Raw genomic sequence first — 20774 nt, forward strand, 5'->3', positions numbered from 1 at the left:
AGGCTGAGAGCAAAGCTCATTGCTAAGGCTGCACAGACGTGGCAGGTGAACTGCTCACAGCAAAATGCACAGTGACATCACAAACCAGGTGCTGGAAGACAATTTTCAAGCATCCCACCACTGCTTTTTAATTACTAATAAGGAGTATTTGTCATTTCACTCAAAACCCAAACTACATAATCTAAATGCTCTTTTTCTTTAAAAGACTAATTCTTCCGGAGCAGCGGGTGCACAGCTACCTACTCAGCTAAGAAGCATGTCATTTTTGTAAGCAGATGTAAAACCAGCAAGATCAACAGACAACAGCCTTGCTGTATTAAATGTAGAGTGCTGTCTGCTGGCCCGTCTTGTCCTCCAATATTAAAGTTACAACACAAGTTATTTAACCATATGAACATATGTCAGGTCTCCGCTATCCAGACTTGATCATGTCAAATCAGTTACTCTTCATAGTCATGGCTTCAGAAAATACAGAAACACGTCCTTAATCCAATCCTTTTGGCTACCAGCTAAAGTATGCAAAACAGATAAAGCGCACATTTTACAGGAAAGTAAACAGGCTGCAGTAATGTATTTCTATCACATCAGAAGAAGATAATTATAGCTCTTCCCTTACTGACATTACCACAATCAGTAATTCAGCTGAACTGAAAAACCCTGCAGCCATTTTATGAGCCGAAACAAAATTCATCTAAGTTACCCTTTAAAAGAAAGCTGCAACTTTGGTTTTTATTCTTTTTTTCTCAGAACAATACACTGAAAATAATTCAGTGAGGCAAATGATGCTTCTTTTCAGCAAAACAGTTACTGCCAGCCGGAGGTTCAAGACATTTGTCTCTGTGAAGGCTGTGTTATTAATAGTATCCAAACTGATGTAGGTCAGGAAATGTTTCTCATTAGGCGAAAGGGTTCTTGCCAAGTAGCTTAGGCCTGAAATACAAGGCTGTCTCATAAACAAATGTACAAAGCCTGGTGAAAATGGAAATGGAGGCATGAATAAGCTCTGTGGGAAGAGCTCCGTTTCAATGCACTTTTTCTAGGCAACGCAGCGCAGGTCTGCACTCTGGGAGGCTAATCTGCAACAGGTCTGCGCCAAAGAGAAAAACAGCACACATTAGCCCACTGCTACCTATGCTTTTTGGAATTGCACATTATTATCAGCCAGTAATATTTTTCATGGACTCCACGTGTGCTTATCACTGATGGATTCATAATATTTTTTACTCATGAATATTATTCTGCTGGTAGAGCGCAGAAAACTTACCAAGGGATCACGCATTGGGTGACAGTCTGAAAGCCACTAAATTAGCATGTAATAGGAAAGGAAAACCATTTCAAAACATGGCACCTACTCTGATTGGGTTAGTAGCAGTGGAGGTACAAAAAAATCCTGTCCCCAGCCGAATTCCAACAAGCCATCTCTGGGCAAGAGGACACCGCCATACAGTCAGGGAAGTTGAAAAATAAAAAGAATGTAAGTTTGTGCCATTTACACATTCTCCTGAGAAGTTAAAAGAAGTTGAACCTGCTGACCACAATTTGAGAGGATGTGTACTACTGATGTAAGCAACTTCTGAACATTTCATGACACTATTTACTGAAAAAGAAAAAAAACGTCCCTCATACCATAAAATACCACAATATTCTGAAGTGGTTTGGATGCGGAGGCGATGCAGCATGGAGGGGACAGGTCACCTCTGTCCGCTGTGCTCAAGAAGAGAAAACAAAACCCTTTCGCCACCTGAGCTTCCCAACCAACCCACCAACAGAACAGGCTGGAGGATTTTTAATCCAGTTAATGCTGGAGAGATTAATTCTTAACACGCGTTTCTCTGTTATGTCGTTTAAAACTTACCAAACCCTGCACTTCGGTTTGCTAAGCTAGAGTAGGCATTCCCACTTGGAGAAGAGGTGGCTGGGCTGGAAAGGGGGCTGTATGATGATGGATCAGCTGGGTAGGTGTGACTTGTTCCAATCCCAAAGGGAGATGACTGAGCCTTGCCAGACTGAGATGGAATTTGCTGAGGAATAAAGGGTAAAAGAAGGAATGAGTTTTACTGTTGAGGAACAGCACAGCAGACTCACTTTTTAACAATGTAAAGCAAAGACTAAATAATAAAGTCCACAGATATGAACAGGCACATTACTCCTGTCTCAGCCACATTTAATTTCTGTCAAAGCCAACTTACTGCTGCAGAAGGAACACGACAGACTATAGATCAACACTTACAGCTCTCCTGCTGAGTAACTCACACGTACTCAATATCAGAGCTATTTGAAAAAACATGATTTCCTTCATCTCTATTACAAGGATCCATCTCAAACTGAACAGGTATAAAGAATGCACCTTTATTTGCCAGGTGTTTTGATTTTGCAGTGCAACAGTAAAGTCACAGTTTTCTGAATGTCTGGCAGAATATATGCAGTTCTCAGATGGCCAGTCTCCAGTGCTTGGGAGTAAATGGTCGAAGAAGTTTCAAAGCTTTGGAGCTGCTTTCTCTCCCTGTAGAAGAACTACAGGCAGCAGGTATTTTGCCTTGTAAAAGGCTTGGGAGGGAGTCTGAATCACCAGTCCTGGGAGGAGGGAAGAAAAGAGTCTAACTTGGCTTTAACCAGGCAACTGAGTTCATTCAAGGGTATTAAAAATCAACTTGCTGGCATTTTCACCTACATAGTGGCTTTGTCACAGGGTCTTAAGACTGTCACACAAATGAGTAAACACTGCAGACTGCTTTGAGACATGTACCGCCTGTACACCGAGACCAAGGGAGGGGAAGTGTCTCATCCAAAGTCACGTGCTACAGAAACATACAATGCTACAGACAGAATCTGATTATAAACCATTTCCCACATCACAGACAAATCCAGCAGTTCCAAGAAAAACTCGCTGCCTAACCAGTTCCACAAATAGAAATAAAGGTGATTACATCTCTGAATACTTCTAATGATGTGCACTGTTACTGGCAATCAATGCACTCAAGTGAAGCTATTCTCCCCTGGAAGACAGGGACGGGGAGCGGAATGAAGCCCCCATAACCCAAGGGGAAATGGTCAGCAACTGCTGCAGCACTCAGACACACACAGGTCTATGGGGCCAGACAGGATCCACCGCAGGGTGCTGAGGGATCTGGGGGAAGCGCTCCCCGAGCCGCTCTCCATCACTGACCAGCAGCCCTGGCCGCCTGGGGAGGTCCCAGCAGAGTTACCAGACGTGACGCCCATCCACAAGGAGGGACAGAAGGAAGATCCAGGGAACTGCCAGCCTGACCTGGTGCCAGGGGAGGCCGTGGAGCAGGTCACCCCGAGCGCCATCACCCAGCACCTGCGGGACAGCCGGGGATCGGGCCCAGCCAGCGCGGGGTTATGGAAGGCAGGTCCTGCCTGACGGGCCTGATCTCCTCTGTGACAGGGTGACCCGCTGGGGGCTGAGGGAAAGGCTGTGGGTGGCACCTGCCTGGGCCTGGGCAAAGCCTCCGGCAGCGTCTCCCACAGCCTCTCCCGGAGAGCCCGGCTGCTCCTGGCCGGGCCGGGGGCTCTGCCCGGGGTAAAACGCCGCCGGGCCCAGGGAGCGGCGGGACGGGGTCACATCCAGGGTGCAAAAGGGCCTGGGGGGCTGCCTGGGCATGAGCCCCCCGTGTGCCCGGGTGGCCGAGGAGGCCAGCAGCGCCTGGCTTGTGTCAGACACAGCGTGGCCAGCGGGGCCGGGGCAGTGACCGTCCCCCTGCGCTGGGCACTGGTGCGGCCGCCCCTCGAATCCTGGGGTCAGCGCTGGGCCCTCACTGCAGGGGGGACACTGAGGGGCTGGCTGGGTACATTGGGCATTAGGAAATATTTCTTCATCAGGAGTGTACTCAAGCACTGGGACAGGCTGCCCAGGGAGGTGGTGGAGTCACCATCCCTGGAGGTGTTTAAAAGACGTGTAGATGTGGTGCTCAGGGACACGGTTTAGTGGTGGACTTGGCAGTGCTGGGTTAACAGCTGGACTCTGTGATCTTAAAGGTCTGTTCCAATCTAAATGATTCTGTGATTCTTGGACCAATGCAGGGGAGCTGGGGGAGAAAAACAGATCCCAACAGGCCTATAACTTGATGAAGATGCTATTAAGTCTTCAGCTCAGTTCCAAGCTAAGAAATCGTACATTTCCAATGGCTTCCACAATGACAGTCAGAACATGACATGTTATTTCTGCAAGGCTTAGTTCTATTTTATTTTATTTACGATGGATGAATGAATTCCAGTTCCCCTACACTCAACATACAAACTCTGTTGACTTGGACATAATTTGTACAGTAAAAGGGATGAGAAGGTTTTTTAGAGTAATTTTTAGCATCTTCCATATCATTTAAAAAAAAAAAACAAGTTACTGTTACAACTGAATTTCATTAAACAGGTGTGACAGAACAACCATGGCACACTGAGGGCTGGGAAGAATCAGTGATTAATGTGGAAACAATGCAGTTACTGAAAAATTATTTAGCGCCTGCCTCAACATGCCATTCTAGCGTACCAAACAATGGAAAGTCAACAGTAATTAAGAGCAGCATTAATGATAGATCAAACATGATTATTTCCAATTATTTGCTTTTAACAGAGTTTCAAAACAGTTCTTCCATTGTTACACAGAACAAGAGGCCGTTTCTGGGCTAACATTGTCAAGCACAGGGCATCCAATGGAGGGATGGGATGCTTCCTCCAGACAACACAGGGTGAGCTAATGCAGTGCTAAGGGAGGGGCAACAGACTAAGCAGCCTCTGCTCTGAATTCATGCCTGGATCTGCATGTGCCCCTTTCTGACAACTCTGCTAACTGTAGGTAACTTTGCTTGGCACAAGTTACTGGTCCAAGAAACATTTAATTCACAGGCTTAATACTAGTAACGGCTGTCCTCTTTTACTTCACTCTGTGCACATATAAAAGTAAGCGCAGGACCAAGACCTTCCGGTGGGATTTATGTCAGTGTAGCAACTGCCACTATCACAAACTAAATGTAGTTATGCATAGGGCAGCTGTCTCAAATTACTATAACGTGCCAAAGAATAGAATCAGGGGAGCTGATTTCTCTCCAACCACAAATGATAATGACAAACCATGTTTAATCACGTTATAAATGGAGTTCACTGATTCTTTTGTAAAAAGCACACAGACTGGAAATCTTTAATGACCATGGAAATAAAACACCTTTAATCAATACCTGTCCTGGAAATGGTGGGCGATTTCCTGTCCAGGCAACCTGACTCTGATTTAGCTGGCGAGATATCTGTGTCAGATTCTGGCCTGTTGAAGAAGAAGACTGGATGTCGTTCACACCAGGCACATGTACCACAGATGAACTAAAGGAAAAGAAACAGTGCCTCATTTGTAGGATATATTTTCGATGCACAAGTAGTATTCCAGATATTAAAATTTTGATAATCAGACTAAAACTAATTGTTCAATCTATCTTAATAAAATGATGTGATACTTACAACCATCACAAAACGATGAAACATACTGGCATTCTAAAATGTCAGCTCACATAAGACACAGAGGGCAAAATTATTCTGAATTATGACTTCTATAATCTCTTTGAAAGGGCTTGCAAGGATAAAAATCAGTCTAATGCACGGTTCATTAACATTTAGCTCCACACTAGTTTAATATTCAATGCATTTAAAAAAAACTGCTTGCAGAGACTATTCAAGCAGGTACTTAATTTGTGCTTAAAGTGAACAGTATATAAGTATTTGCTTAAATGCCATCCTAAATGAAGATGCACGAAAAGATGATACTTGTAAGTACTTCTTTATTTGTTTCCTGTCTGGGAAATGAAGAAGCATGTGTTATTTATTAAAAATTTGAGCTTTTAATTTCTTTTTTAACAAACTGATGCTAAAGAAGAGCATGCAGTTATGTACTCAGGCAAAAGAATAATCAAGACAGAAACTTAAACTAATGTAATAGCTTTGGAACACACATATATACATACATATCTATATCTATATCTAAAAAAGAGTCTTTCCAAAGGAGCTTGTTTATATGTTAGCAGTTTCCTAATAACTGACTTTCACTACAGAGAAATTTCACAGAAATTCCTAATTAGAACAAAAATTCTGTGAAAACTGCTCCACTTTACCATTTTATTCTCATGGAAGTCTTGAACAACTGAATCTATAAACCACACATCATGAATATGCTTTTACATATTTTTACATATAAAAATACACATTTATTATTTTACATGTCATATATGAATATTTAAACAAAGACACAACACATAATATTGCTTTTGTGCATCAAATAAAACAGCTTGCTCTTTTCCCCAGTCCCTTCCCTATTGTCTGTTTTCACAATCTTACAGAGAAAGAAAAGAGCAGATTGGGAAAAGAAGTAAACAAGGCTGAGCAGAAAGGAAGCAGGACTTTGAATCCTCTGAGAAGCCTGACAATATCCCTCCCAGAGTGGTAAGCAAAACGTGGCAGGCATTTGAATGCAGGAGTTGTTATTCTGTCTTTCTTAAGCTGCCTAAAAGCAAAGTGCGTGTTTAGGAATTCTTTGCAGAGTTTGTTTTCAATTTTTTCAATTTTGTTTTTATTTTTCACTACCACAGAGTGCCCAAAGAGGAAAATGTGGACCAGAAAGTCCTCCTAAATCTGGCTGAACTTGGAAGCACACAACAGCTGCTGGGGAGGGCTGGCCCTACTGCCAACACCTTTCCAGCTGGACTGACAAGTCCCCTCATTTAAGGGACTCTGACTGTGTCTGGAATATGAACTTTGAAAACAGGAGTCTGCAAAATAGCGCCTAAAGGCTGCCTGGGCTTAGACCAGGCTGGAGAGCATTCAAGGAGGGCAGTTCACTGAGGGTGGAAATGCTGGCAGATGTGTCATTACTTGATGTAATAGAACAGCAGTAGGAAAAAAGCTATAGTTAAACATCGGGAATTAACAAAGGATACGAACAAAACACATGCCAAACCCCAAGATGGCAAGCCAACCATCCAGTAATATACACTATTCAATCAAAAGACATTTTAATTTACTGTCATATTCCCCCCAAGTTATTCTCGGTTTTAATTTGACAAAACACACGCACAGGGATTTTATTTCTCCCTACTGAGATTATCAGCAATTATAACTTTAAGAACACATTGGTTTAAATAACATTATAGTTTGCAGATGTTTTCTAATTCCTGGAACTGACAGCCTCTGAATGGTTTTTCCTTCACTTTCACAACTTTGGTTGGACTAAAACAGGAGAATGAAACTCCTGTATGACAGTCCCAGAACAGTGATATGAAAGGCAATAACGTAAATACAATCACTGTTGCCACACTTTCAAAAGGTCACTGGAAATAAAGGCAAAGTCCTAAACTTCAGATTAGCCAAACCTGCATTGCCAGCTGGTAGGCAATGACAGGCACCTTGAATAACTCAAAAATGCCTCGGAAAATGCCAGGCCACCACCTTATGTGTTATGCCTTAGAAAGCTATTCATGCCCATGTCCCAGCCCTCACCAGGGGCTATGGATGAAGCATCCCTTTTTTCCCTTTAATAAGGTGTCCACACTGCTACCCTTCAAGGCAGCACCTTCCTAGCTTGGCTGAATGTTCCTCAGATCTCTAAGCCTGCCTCATCACCTCTTGGATTCACCTCCCTTCATGATTTGTTGTTGCTTCTTAGCTTTTTTCCAATTACATTATCACAGCAACAAGTATTTACTTACCAGGCACCACTTTTAACAGAGATTTCCAAATCATCTCAGCTTATAAGCCTAGCCTAAGTGTCGAGACATGACACAGGAGTGAAGTGTATGTACACAAAGCAAAGTTCATTCACGTAAAGAAAGCCCTCGCACCTTCCATCGGTTTTGCTTCCACCAGATCGAAGGGGAACGGTTCCCCACTCTCACACAGAAACCGATACGTTCAGGTTTGGACTACAGTACCTGAAAGTCTTTCCCGAATGTCCTGGCGGAAATGGGCTTCCCTGTGAGTAAAGTTGCTGGTTTCCTGCTGTGGATGCCGAGGCCATCATTTTTTTATCTGCTACAAAAGAAAAACAGATCACAGAAAAAGAAAAGTTTAAGGGATGAGAAAATGAAGGCAAAATTATTTAACGAGAATTGCAATGTATATATGCAGCAGGGATTTTTCTTTCCTCCTTAAAGCTTTATGAAGCAGCCCTGTGGAACACATTAAGAACGACACAAAAGGGCTATATGACAATTCAGTATGAAATGAGAGGCACAGCTGGTTTCTGTCTACTCCATACCCTCTTCGCAGGATGTACCTCATTAATGCTATTGTTTGCATGGAACATAACGCTAGTACGTGCCCTCTGGCCACACAGCCCAGACCCTCTCTGTGCCCACTGGAAGCTGCTCCTGATCACGCAGGCAGGAGTGGGAATGTGAGACAGGGAGCGGCTCTGGCTGAGGTGGGGAGCAATGGGGGTGTGGGTCCCAGCTGCAGGCTGGGAGGGGGAACACAGGTTTCCTGGAAGAAAGACGGGAGAGTCTGCCCAGTGGAATGGAGGAATGCCACATGAAACAAGCCTTGACTGAAGATGCACAAGCACTTCTGTGGCTGCCTTGGGGTGGGCTCGGGTGAGGGTATGTTTCTGGCGCCAGGAGAAGCCCTCCAGGGCTGCCACTGTTATCACAGCCTGGTCACACTGAGGTACGAGTTCAGGGCCCACACCTCTCTGGGTTAAATGCCCCAAGGAACGGTGTCAAAGAGCCCCTCTCCTAACCAGCTGACAAGTCGGCATCCCTCCAGGACAGCTGGAGAGGAGTACCCGACTCTCCTGGTGGCGTGCCTGCAGATCTCAGGTTGATCTGGGTGATCCCGCAGCCCTGCCTGTACTGCAGCCTCACAGGCGGCTGGAGGCTCTTTGCAGCTCAGTGTCTGCAAGACTCGCACACCTGAGCTGTGGCAAGGCAAAGCGCTCGTCCTTATGGATTTTGCTGTCCTATATGTGGCTTGAGGGAGCCATGAAATAGGATGCAAGCATCCCAGTGGGGTGTAAGACAGACTAGTGTAATGAATAGCACATACATGGAGATGCCATTAACTTTTATAGTCTACTCTTAATGTGGCGACTGGAGATCGATCTCTAACTGAATGAAATGAGATTGGGTGAACAGTGCCATTTGGTTCCTTAATTTAATTTTCTGGCACCGGATTATTCCAAAGCCCAGGGAAACCTCACTACTATTCTTAAAATAATTTAAAGGTCTGCTCCCAACCCTTTATTCACTTTCTCAATCTCACCTTACTACCTCCAAGCACAAAACACCCTGCAACTTGTTGATGGCTTGGCAACCATTTGTTGCTGTGTGCCTCTGACAAGCCTAGAAGTCAAGTCTTCCCATTTTCCCCTTCTCTTTTCAGATTCGCACTCACTTTACAAGATGCTCTCTTGGACAAAAGGTCCACTCAACTCACAAGTAATAGAAATAGTTTTTAGTTGTCCCTAGCTTTTAGAGACCTTGCAAGTATGGCTCACCAAGGGCCTCCAACACACACCAGCTCTTCTCTGTTAACTTAAGTTCTTATGTTATGTTCCTAACAAGAATCTAAGCTTGCCTTCCAAAAGAAAGAAGTCACCTCACATCACCTCACAGGAACCTCAGAGAAGGAACACGTATGCCACTGATACAAGCTGTCATTGCTTTTCCTCTGCAATATAGAAATCTGTAGAAATTCCTCAGTGGCTACATACTGCCCAGCACAGACACCGAGTCTGGGCTGCAAACTTACACTCAAAAACCCAAGAAGAAGTGGGGAAAAGGTCTGGAGAAGGCTGTGTATGTAGTAGAAAGAATTGAGAATGAGTTGGGATATCTCTGAGAAGGACAGATAATTTTGCCTTTTTTTGCAGTAGTGTAATTCTTGCATAAAATGCCCCATTTTCTAAGGCCACCCTTTACAGGGATACCAGACTCTCAGGGTTGGAGGAAACTGAGCCAAAAACCTGCGGGTACTTCAGATATTTGAGAACAACTCATCAGCAAAATTGAGAGTGCCCTAAATGAACTGGAATTCCTCAAGTGGAGAAGAGTTGCCATGGCAGCTACCAGGGTCTGTGCCACAGGATGGGGCCAAGAAAAAGGGAACGGCTAAACTAATCACAAGCAGTTAAATTGGCTTTAAAATCTCCTTCCTGAGTTATGCTGAGTGCTCTGAATCTGGCCCACATTGCTCCACTCAGGACTTTATACACTACATCTCTGCTCTCACCTTTGGTACAGCACTGAAAACCTATTTTGTTTTGGTGTTTTACCTGAATCCTTAGACCTGTTTCTCTCTAAACCCCATCACTGTACTCATCAACGATATGCCCTTCTCCCAGCAAGACCAGTGCTTCTGCCCAGAGAACAAAGATCTCTGAAGAACCGCATCATCCCGTGCTTCAAGGCATTTGCATGAATTGGTGATGCCAGGCTTCTTCTCGCTACTTTTGTTTATTTAATTATGTGTGGCCACTGCATGCAATTATGGCAACAATCTCCCTATGTCAAACCTGTATTTTTACCAAATGTCGCACAGAATGAAATCGGGTATCAACATAATGCAAATGTCTTGCAGGCAGCATGCAGGTTTGTCAGTATTGGTTTTGGACAGCATATCTCATCTCTAACTGTGAACCATCTCTTTTTATCATTCAGAGAAGACCTTGATCACAGCTCCCATGAGAAATTCAGACAGGGTGAATGTCCCAAAAAAAGCATAGCCTGTAAATTGATAAGAATGAAAAGAGAAATGGCATTTCCAAGAACATAACCTCCCAGCTATCTCACAGCTTGCTAGACCCTTAACCCTAACCCCTCCCCACAAACAGTTTAGAGCTGCCTGAAAAAGAGCCAATAAGGCAGCCAGAAAGCAAGATGTTCTTGCTTGGAAAAACATACTCTGGTGTTTAGGGTTGGAGTCTTGCTACCTTCTAATGGACCCCTTTTATGGCCTCGGCTGTTGACTTCACTGTCAGAGTAGACAGACAAGGGTGAAGAGGAGTAACAGAGAAGTCCTAGCAACAGGAGGACAGAATATCAAGTCTGTCCTGCAGTTACAATGCCTTCTGCATTTGAAAAGGCCAAGCCAGACATAAGAAACCAATGCAGTGAGGTCATCTCCCAACACCCCTGGAGTCAAACCCTGTGGGTCATTTCCTTCATGCACTGCGTGACACTTGCACATTGATTTATTTAAAACAAATGTAAAAACTTCTCTTTTTAAGTGAGGACAGTTAAGAACAATAAACAATTAACGAATTCTTCCACAAGCAGTGGAATTAATGAGCCTGGTTGCCTACACATATATTTCAGATGACCGCTTCAGCTGCCAGTTTTCCCAATGAATTCTGTCTGTTAGGGCACCAGGCAGCATTGGTTGGGGCTAGTTTGAATCAGCTACGCCTGTTCAACTGACAAGTTGGCTGCTACCTCTTAGAACAAGGCTGGGAAATCCTTTGGTGAGAGCACTCAGTAAGGACTCCCTCCTCACAGTAATTTTCATGAAATATAGAAGAGCGTACTATTTCTGAGACTCATATCACCCCCTATAAGAACTTGTCAACAAGTTCAAAAGTTGTGGGAAAAAGAGCAAGAACTCACTGACAGGTAATGTGATTGGAGATGCCTCAACTGACCAGAAAACAAGTGTATCGTTACACTTCAAGGCAACATATGCCTCTGAAAGCATCAATGCAAAAACTGGTGATTTGATAAAAAACTGCAGGCCTATCTTAAGACTACATGGTACCTTTCTTAATTCATGTCTATTTTGTGAGATGAACTCACACCTGCTGTTTAAGATAGAAAATATATATTGAGAAACAGTAAGTTTTGTTCAGTATGTTTAAAATCTACAAACAATGCTAAAGGTGCTGCTGTGAAATGAAGACTCAAAAATAGGTAGCTCTGGTGACAAGAAAGCTGTCCTCCTCTCCTTGAATTTACTCCTCTTCATCTTTAGGGGAAATATCAACTAAAGGCAACTTCTAGGAAATGTCCTGAAGACTGATGTTGCCTGGAAATTTCTCTGCCATATTGTAGTTTCTCTTCATTCTCTCAAAGCTGTGCTCCACATCATGTAACCAAGCTTAACACAGTATTAAAAATTAAACATCAGAGACATTCACTTACAAGCAGTTATTCCAGCAAACATCTCAGCAAATCTAGGATCTCTCTCTTGGGAGAAGATAGCATCAGGCTTTTCCACAGACTTTCCACCCTCATGAACATTAGCTGGTATACTTGGAACAGGCACCTGTTGAGATACACAGAGGAAGGTAACTCCCTCCATCATATTTGATGAAAAGGAATTCAGGGACAGTCATAAGGTATTTTTAGTTTTGCTGAAATCTGCCATTGCTTTACTTTTTCAAAGATTAGAGGCAAAAAAAAAAAACAACAACCCAAAACCCTTGAGAAATTTCACCTGAGATAAGTCATATGATGACAGCCCATCTCTTTGATGTACTTCAAGTTCTGCTTGTTGTTGCTGAAGTTGTCTGCAAAAGAGACAAAACGACTTTGTTACAAAAAACAATTAAGATACAAAAAGGAACAGCCATGGTCTCTTATTTTATACTCAGTGAAACATCTCTCAGGTGATCCTTTCTGGTGAGATCCATCTGTTTTTAAAGCTTCCTTATGGAGAAAGCTTGCACCCCAGAAATGTAACAGGGCACATGAAGAATTCTGCTGAAGAACAGCACAGAAATGTAGATGGGCAAGTAATGGAGGATGGAATACAATCTCCTTATAAAAGATTTAAGAATTCACAATTAAGACACGAAAAATTCTTCCTCATGCCAACAACAAATATACCAGACCCCTTTCACTGATCCTACTGAAGTAAAGAGGAAATCCAGTAACATTAACACAGAATTATGCCTGTCAAAAAGAAAAAGTGATCAAAGCTCTGTCTGAAGCACATCAGACCAAATGGAACAACCTGTTGAGCTAGAAAGAACTGCATATAAATCCTTCGTTGTAAGATGCTTTGGCTTTATTCTCCTCAGGACCCAGGTCCAGATTCTTATTCAGCTTTTGAAAGCTTTTAAGGTAATGAGTGTCCAGAAATAAATTGCTCGTGCTACTATATAAAATCAAGACATTATATAAAATCAGTTTGTGTTGACAAATGCTACAGAAAACAGAAAGCTCCTTTTCATGAGGAGAACATGAAAAAATATCCGTTGTTTAAATGACACAAAAATCACCTGAAGTAGTAGGCTTAATTCAATTATATAAATTTAGGAAAAATTAAATGTGCAGCAGCAATCAAAAAATACTTCAAAAGAAACTGCCAGACCAAATAAATGCTGGGGCTATATACCAGAATGAAGAACTTTACTGTTGAAAACTCTGCAAATTCTTGAAATGCACTTGATTTGTGTTTACTGTCAGGTGCTGCTACTTAACTAAAACAATTAGCCAGTATGAACAGATAAAATCATTGGAAGTCATGAGAATTAACTGATAGGTGACCTGTAGGGACAACTTGCAAGTGGTGGTAAGTAAGGTATATTCATGTTTTACATAGGTAAATATTGCCCATGTATAAAGATTTACAGATTTTTTTACATAGTTGTAATACATCTAGCACAGTGTTCTTCTGGATCCATTTCTTCACTTGCTTTTTTTTTTTTAATTCTGAAAGAATACAAATTCAAAGATTTAAAAAAAAAACAAACCCAGAGACAGTTATATTTATTATTGCTAGCAGAAATTTTGAAGTTAGTGTTAACAATTTCTACACAAAAAGCAGCTGTGCAGTACAGTTTATCAGAAATAAACCGAAATAAATCAGAAATAAATGCAAGGCAGGAGTGCTACTGATGCATTAAGACCAGAATTTTACCATTAAAATGTGAACATACAGTTTCTTGTTTGGACTCACACCACCCCCACGTCGGGTCATTAGGAACCCCACCTGTCTGAGCACAGGTTTGTGTGACTTTGCAGACAGACAGACCCAGCTTTGTCCCATTGCTGAGCTGGGATGGCAGAGCGCGAGAGCCACATGATCTTAGCAGCACAGCGCTGGGTTTGAGTTGTGCCCAGGCTGAAGCCTGATCAAGCAACAGCCCCGAACAGCATCGCCACAGCATCACCTTCGCTTCACAGCTTTGTCTTGAAAGCAGCTTGCAGCCCGGACAGGCAGGCGCAACAACTTGGGACTTCCCTGTGAAAAGGAAAGGCTCCACCGTGACCCTTGTCTGAAGAAGCATCATTGCCATGGAGAATAGAGAGTTCCTTGCTCTGGCATGGGCCAACACCACGAAGAGCACTGAACCAGTCTCTAGGGTGAAGCTGGGAGCTTGCTAGCATTGCAGCACCGCAAGGAAAACTGCCTGCGTAATGACAAAACCCCTCAGCAGCGGCAAAATTACCTAAATGTTTTGCACCTTCCATTAACAGTTGCTTTCTGTCCTTTGGTCACAGTTAGGAAAACTGCTTCTAGCCTGAAGATGCACAGGTAGCGTGCTATCTCGGTGGGGCTCTTTGCTCAGTTAGCCGAGAAGATGTAAATCCCCCCAGATTGTGCTAAAGCTTAGAGATTAGGATAAAATTGGCGCTGGACGAACAAGAAAGTAAACTTGATACTTGCAAATGATACTTGACAGTGGTCACAGTTTCTGCCTGCTTCTGAAGGAAAAACTCACCTAACAGACAGGGATTACACACCGCAAGGGTTTTCCCCCAGAGAGACACTATAATGTGACAGGCAGTAATAGAGGAGATTTTGCAAAATAGCAAGATTGTGGATTTGAAACTCTGGAAAATTAGCATACATTTTTGGCCACCGGGTTGCATTTTAGATTTTTATCCAAATCTTTTAAATTTTGAACTAGATAGATTCAAATGTCAAGGGACTGAGAGACAAACTTGCAGACAGTCAAATGAACAAGTCAGGCACAAAGTGGTGGGAATGTGAGGGACCACTCAAACGAACTACCGAAGGAAGTAACAGATTTTTCCATCCCTTGATGCTTTTCTAGAAGACACTTTTTTCAGACACCAGTTACTAGGCTCCACGGCAAACTGGCCAAAAATCTGTGACCTGCAACAAAGGTTGGAGCAGAAGGCCAAAAGCCTCCTGCTAGCCTCATGGTGTAAGAACACCTAATACACGAATCACTTCTGTCCTGAGTAACATGCAAAAAAGGTCAGTCCTCCAGATCACCAGAGCCATGGATTTTCCATATTATTTTAGCCAACACAAAATTCCTAAAAATTACCTCTGGAATGCAAAGAAATTCTTTGTTCACAAGCATAAAATGCATACTTTTCCAACAGAACCATGGGAGGTAATTTAATTATGTCAAATCTATGGGGAAGTTTTTCTAAATACCACTCTGTGGACAATAAACACTCATTAAATCCTGTTGTTAACGTGAAAGCTAATTATACTGTTCCATTTGTTTTTATTACCAATGACTTGGTGCGTGTGTCAATAAACAGCACATTAGGTCTCCTCTGTTCCGTATAAAGTATGTTTTCTTGATTCAGCCATATACATACAAATGAGCCAAACAAAACAGCATACTTAACAAGTTATTTGTTTTGTAGGCACTTCTCTAACTTAGTGCTTCTTCGCCCTTCTCTATATTTCATCTCCAATACTCATTAAGCTGCAGTACAATATAAATACCAATCGTGTTAACAGCACTGAACTTTGGGGACAACCTCCCCAACCCATTTCCTATAAAACCCAAATACTTTGGTGTATTTTCACTGCAGTCTGTACAAGCTATGCTGCACTTAATTAAATTGAAATACAAAGCCAGGTGAGTATCTTCTGCTGTTTTTTGCTGCCACTGTATAAATAGTTCAAATGATGCTTGAAACCTGGACCAGCTCATGGACCAGCCGACCAGGGAGAGCTGCACGCTGCTGTCGTGGTTGCTTCAGTCCCTGCCAACTAACCAGCCCTTTTGACTGACCAGTTAATACATGCAGGTCCCTTCCATCACCCAACTGCTAGATAGTTTTTGTAAAAATTATACAGGACGAGCGTTGATTATCAGTCTGGGCAAAACTCAAACCGACTTCTGACTTTGAAACCAAAATACAAACTCCAAAACCAAAACCAAAAAATTGGTTTCAATTTCAGTTTCACAGCTTCAAGGAATAAATGAAGGAGACATTTCCTGGCTCTACAGGATACCCGCCATGGCAAGGAAGGTATCGTCTGGGCCAGCAGAGGACTCTGCCTGTACTGCAGGAACTTCTGGCTCACCCACGGGTTCGGCATGAAACTGGGAAAGCCCTTGGCTCGAACAAGGAATGGTTCAGCGCATCTGAAGGTTTTGATAGTTAATTCAAATTTAGTTCAGTACATGTATTTGGAGAAAAAGGGAAGATTCTGTGAAAGCTGCTTTGACAATGGGGAGGATTTCAGCCGAATTAATCTCTATGAACACTGAAGTCACCTGTTCCTTTTCCAGGCATCAGAGTAACCAAAAAAGGATTTGAATTTTAAAATTAAGTCTCTATGGTGGGAGAGAACCAATGCTACTGTATCCCTACCAAACTGTTTTTATGTAATACAGGTACATGTGCTTCCCCTGTCTAGCGTGGACAAAAAGGGAGTAATAAAAGCCTTGGGGCTGCCGTTGTAAAATCCTCTTTCAGAAACTCTCAAAATCTCCCTCTTTTAGCCTACAGCTTCAGTTCACCCCTGTGAAAGGGTCTGTCTAACACTGGCCTTGAGGGATCAAATAGCCTGCTGATGGCACAGAGATCACGAGAAAGTAGGTCTCTAGCAGTGCTACCATAGACTGGAATTCTATCAGAATAGTTGACCTCTTCAGTATTTTGGCCCATGACAATCTGAAACAGAAAGCATCTCTCCCACAAGCACCGGCTGATTCATCCGGCAGGCTGCCTCCAGCACTGACCTGTGCCAGCTCACTCTAAGACAAAGTCTTGGGGCACAGGACAACTGCAGGATTCATAAATGCACGCAGTGCAACACAGGACTTGGGGGCTTACAAACACGATACACCAGAGTTTCCATAAAGGTCACAAAAACATCTTTCTTCTGTCTATATATACACATATAATGACTTTTATATATTTTTATCTGTCACCATGACAGATTATTTTATTCAAACGCTGCTCTATCCGTATGTTAAATAAACGATGATCACAATTATTATTTCTTCTTTTGGAAATCAAACAGTCCCAACTACACAGGAAAATGCGGTCAAATGGGGGACTCTTCTTTTCAGCCGAACACAGCACAAATGCTAAACGTTAAATGCTTCATTTCTCCAGGAAGTTTCTCTTGGATGACTACACCCAAGAGAAACCAAGAGAAGTTTTCTTTTCTTTTTTTTGCAAGGAACTAAGTGAACATTTGAACCTAATGTTTCATTATCTTTCTGCATCAGAAGTTTGGGAAGTTGACTGTTTGAAGCTCCAAAGGAGTATCTTTATAAAAAAAAAGAAAAAGAGAAACAAACCAAACAAAACAAACCACCACCACCAAAAAAAAAAAAAATCAATTAATCCCTCCACAACTGGAACCACCACTGCCCTCTACAGCCTTTTGGGAATTTGCTGTTACGCTGTTCACTGGCCAAGGCAAAAGCTGTTCTGTTAACAGACTCAGAGACGTATGTACTGCGGCTTCAAACTATCCTATGTTAAAAACTGATTTAAACCTAGATCTTTTGGCTACATTGTCTTTACACTTTCATGCTGAACTGCCTCAAACCTGTATTATATGGAGCTGACTAGGCTATCACAGCGATGGACAATCCAAATTTGTCCCTGTAAAGAACTCACTACAACTGCACAGTGGCAGGCACCCCTGCCTGGTCTCCATGTGAAGCACTTTGCTGGACCCTGAGCATATGATCCTTCCACCGACACGTATAGATGCTCACGCACACTGGGATCAGTGCCAACCAACCATTCCCAGCAGGAGCTTAATGAGAAGGCGGAAATCAACAGTTACAATGACGTACAACTCCCCAAGGCATCTAGGAAATCAGAAGTCAAAACATGACCCCAAATGTGGAAAAAAAGCAGCAAAACTAACAAAAAAAAATATCCAGGAACAGCAGCACATTACAGTAAGTCCTCTTTGGAAATCGGTCTGAGAAGTGGGAAGGAACAGAGGGAAAACCAGAAAACAGTTTGAATAATGCATTCTTTCTACTATTCAAAAGCAGACATATAATGGGCTGTATCTTGCCATAAGACTAGAACATTTTCAACATGTCAGGGAAGAGGGAACATCCTCTGTCAAAGTAGCAGCAGGCAGCTTCCATATTAGGTCAACATTTCTGGGTTGTTATTCAAACCTAGCAAGAGAGATATAACAAGAGCCAGAAGCTGGCACAGTCCTATTAATCGCAGTAAGTGCTGTGATGCCAAGCTGAACAGTATAGTGGAAGCTCAGAAAAAAAACATTCCCAGAGTCAACACAACATAAGTTTACAGCCCCACTTTGTGATCACTGGACTCTTGGGAACAAAGCATAATTAAGCCAGCCTGGGACAGATTTCAGAAGTCACTTTTTATTTTGCAGGCCTGTTTTTGCGTATACAAATTATTTGGAAGAGAAATATGGGATAGCAGAAATGTGGAAATATCTATTTTGATGCACGGTGCAGACAGGGAGATATTCAGCTGTCTGATTTCAAGACACATTGACTTGTTTTCGAGGACCTTAACTATTTATTTGTTTAAGCCTGACTTTTTGGGTATGCAGAAAAAAACCGAGCAAAACAATTGTGATGATGGGTTTCAAGTGAGTGAAGGCACAGCCCTTCTAGTCCAGGTATGTGTCATGTCCAAAGGAGCAAGTTGAGGAACACCCAGAGACACTTGATAGCTTTCTAACTTCAAATGCCAAAGCCCCAAGGGTTTGGTTTTGCAAGGGGAGCTCTCAGCATGCATCTCCACGAGTAGACTGCTCGCTCAGCATTTCCATTATACAGTCCAACAGGTTGAGGTCTTAAAATCAATAATTTCTTCTGAGCTAAAAACCTGGCAAAAAATCCTTGGTCAGACCAGAAGCAGATTTTGCTTTAGAAACAGATTAAGTTTATATTGGAAAGAAGAAATATTTATTAAAAAAACCCCATGCTATAAAGCAATGTCTTTATCAAGGCCAGATTAGCTTCTGCAGTTACTGGCTCATAACTCAGGAGGCTCCAAGAGCATCTCTGCTCAGTTACACAGTGATGAACCTCCGCTGTACTCCTACATCGACCTCCTCCTAAGAGGTCCAGTAATAGATTTTTGAAAATATTAATGCAGACAGGATGATTTAATTTCCCTCTTAAGCTAAGGGGTTGGATCTGTCCCCATACTTGGGGATATTCCACCAGCTTTTAACTGAGATAAGGACTCAGTTCCTTAAGGACCGAGTTCCTTAACTGAAGGAACCCTTCCCACTCAAGCCTACTAGGAAATAATTTTGTCAGCTTTCATAGGACGTAAGAGTAGACACAGCTCAAGGAGAAGATGCCCAGGACTGGTATGATCGCAATGAACACAGACAAGCTATTTTCTCTTTGGCTTAGGAGTCAGGCTAACCTTCCTCCAATATCGGGACAGCTGGTCTGCTGCTGGAAGCTCTGTGCTAGTTTAAGGCAGCCTGGACTGAGATCAATGGGCCTGTCTAATGATGTAACAGATAAGTGATGTTTCTCCCCCAGTGCAGCCAGGCCCTGGAAGCACCACAGGATAATAACACAAAGAAACAGCTACGCTGCGAGATCTCATGATGCAGAAAAACCCTGTTACAGACTGTACTGTTACAGAGAAACAAACGTAGCTAGAAACAGGCTACCAAAAAAAACGGAATTTGCTTTACAGCAAAAAGCAATGCTTAAATTCTTTCAAAACCATGTAAACGAGCACCTGGAAAGGTACATACTTTACATTAGTGTTGGTGCAGATGATGTATTCAATCTCATCGGAATAAGGATTCTGAAATGTGAAGCTGCTGGTTCTGATCAGCATCCATTCCCGGTTTTTGGTGCGAAAACGATACATCACAGACAGGACTTGACCCTTCAGTTTCACAACCTGCAAAACCATTTGGAAAGGTGAATAAAAGGAAATTTCTACCTGCTGTGTAAATGAATAGTAAACAGCAGTAACTGGTATGTGTTAAACTTGAATTACAGAAAACTATGGACACAGAAGGGAGATTCTTAATTTGAAGAGAATAAGGAAAATATGATTCATGTCTGTAGTTGTTTCCTTCAGAATGAAACCCTCACGCTTTTTTTGTATAAAATGCCATTTTCCAGCCTGCTGTAAGAAGAACACAGATTCAGGAAAACCAACAGATTGTGCTGTTATCCCAACAGGGAAGCTTTAAGAAGGTTTTAATGTGCAATGCTTACAGAGAATGACAGAAAACAAATGGAAGATCTTTTAGAAGTTTGTATGTAAACTATGAATCAAATATTGCAGCTGAAAAAAAATTCCACAGGAAAAAAACATTCTGAGGTTGACTTATCTGCTCTTCTGCTTGGATACCTAGCTAGACAATTCACATACTTGATATATCAAATCACCCATCAGATCAAAATACAGGATAACACTTAAACACGATGTTGGGTTTGGTTTTTTTAGAAACCATACATGGTTGTTGGTGGTTTTTTTCCCCCCACATGCATCATAAGACTCCCAGGGATGGCACAGTGCTAACAAGAAATGCTTGCTTCTGGCTTTCAAAAGAAGAAAGAGTGAGCCAGTGTTTGAATGGAGTGGACACCAATACGCCCCTGTCCATTTTAATAGTATTAAAAAAAA

The 20774-nt window shown here is 42.4% G+C and overlaps 1 protein-coding gene across 5 annotated transcripts in view; it reads right to left on the reverse strand.

Annotated features, from left to right (window-relative positions):
- The window catches only part of ARNT2 (aryl hydrocarbon receptor nuclear translocator 2), a 107388-nt gene that overhangs the window by 7416 nt on the left and 79198 nt on the right, over positions 1-20774 (reverse strand). For 4 of the 5 annotated variants that reach the window (XM_080395351.1, XM_080395352.1, XM_080395350.1 and 1 more), the window contains 6 exons: positions 19888-20039; positions 12421-12493; positions 12126-12249; positions 7926-8025; positions 5193-5331; positions 1856-2021 (listed from right to left, as the gene is read on the reverse strand). In XM_080395351.1, coding sequence (XP_080251477.1) covers positions 1856-2021; positions 5193-5331; positions 7926-8025; positions 12126-12249; positions 12421-12493; positions 19888-20039 — 754 coding nt within the window. The remainder of the gene's footprint in view (positions 1-1855; positions 2022-5192; positions 5332-7925; positions 8026-12125; positions 12250-12420; positions 12494-19887; positions 20040-20774) is intronic. The other variant, XM_080395349.1, reaches the window with a different exon arrangement.

Source organism: Falco punctatus (genome assembly GCF_963210335.1).
Source record: "Falco punctatus genome assembly, chromosome: 7".
Lineage (NCBI taxonomy): Eukaryota > Metazoa > Chordata > Aves > Falconiformes > Falconidae > Falco > Falco punctatus.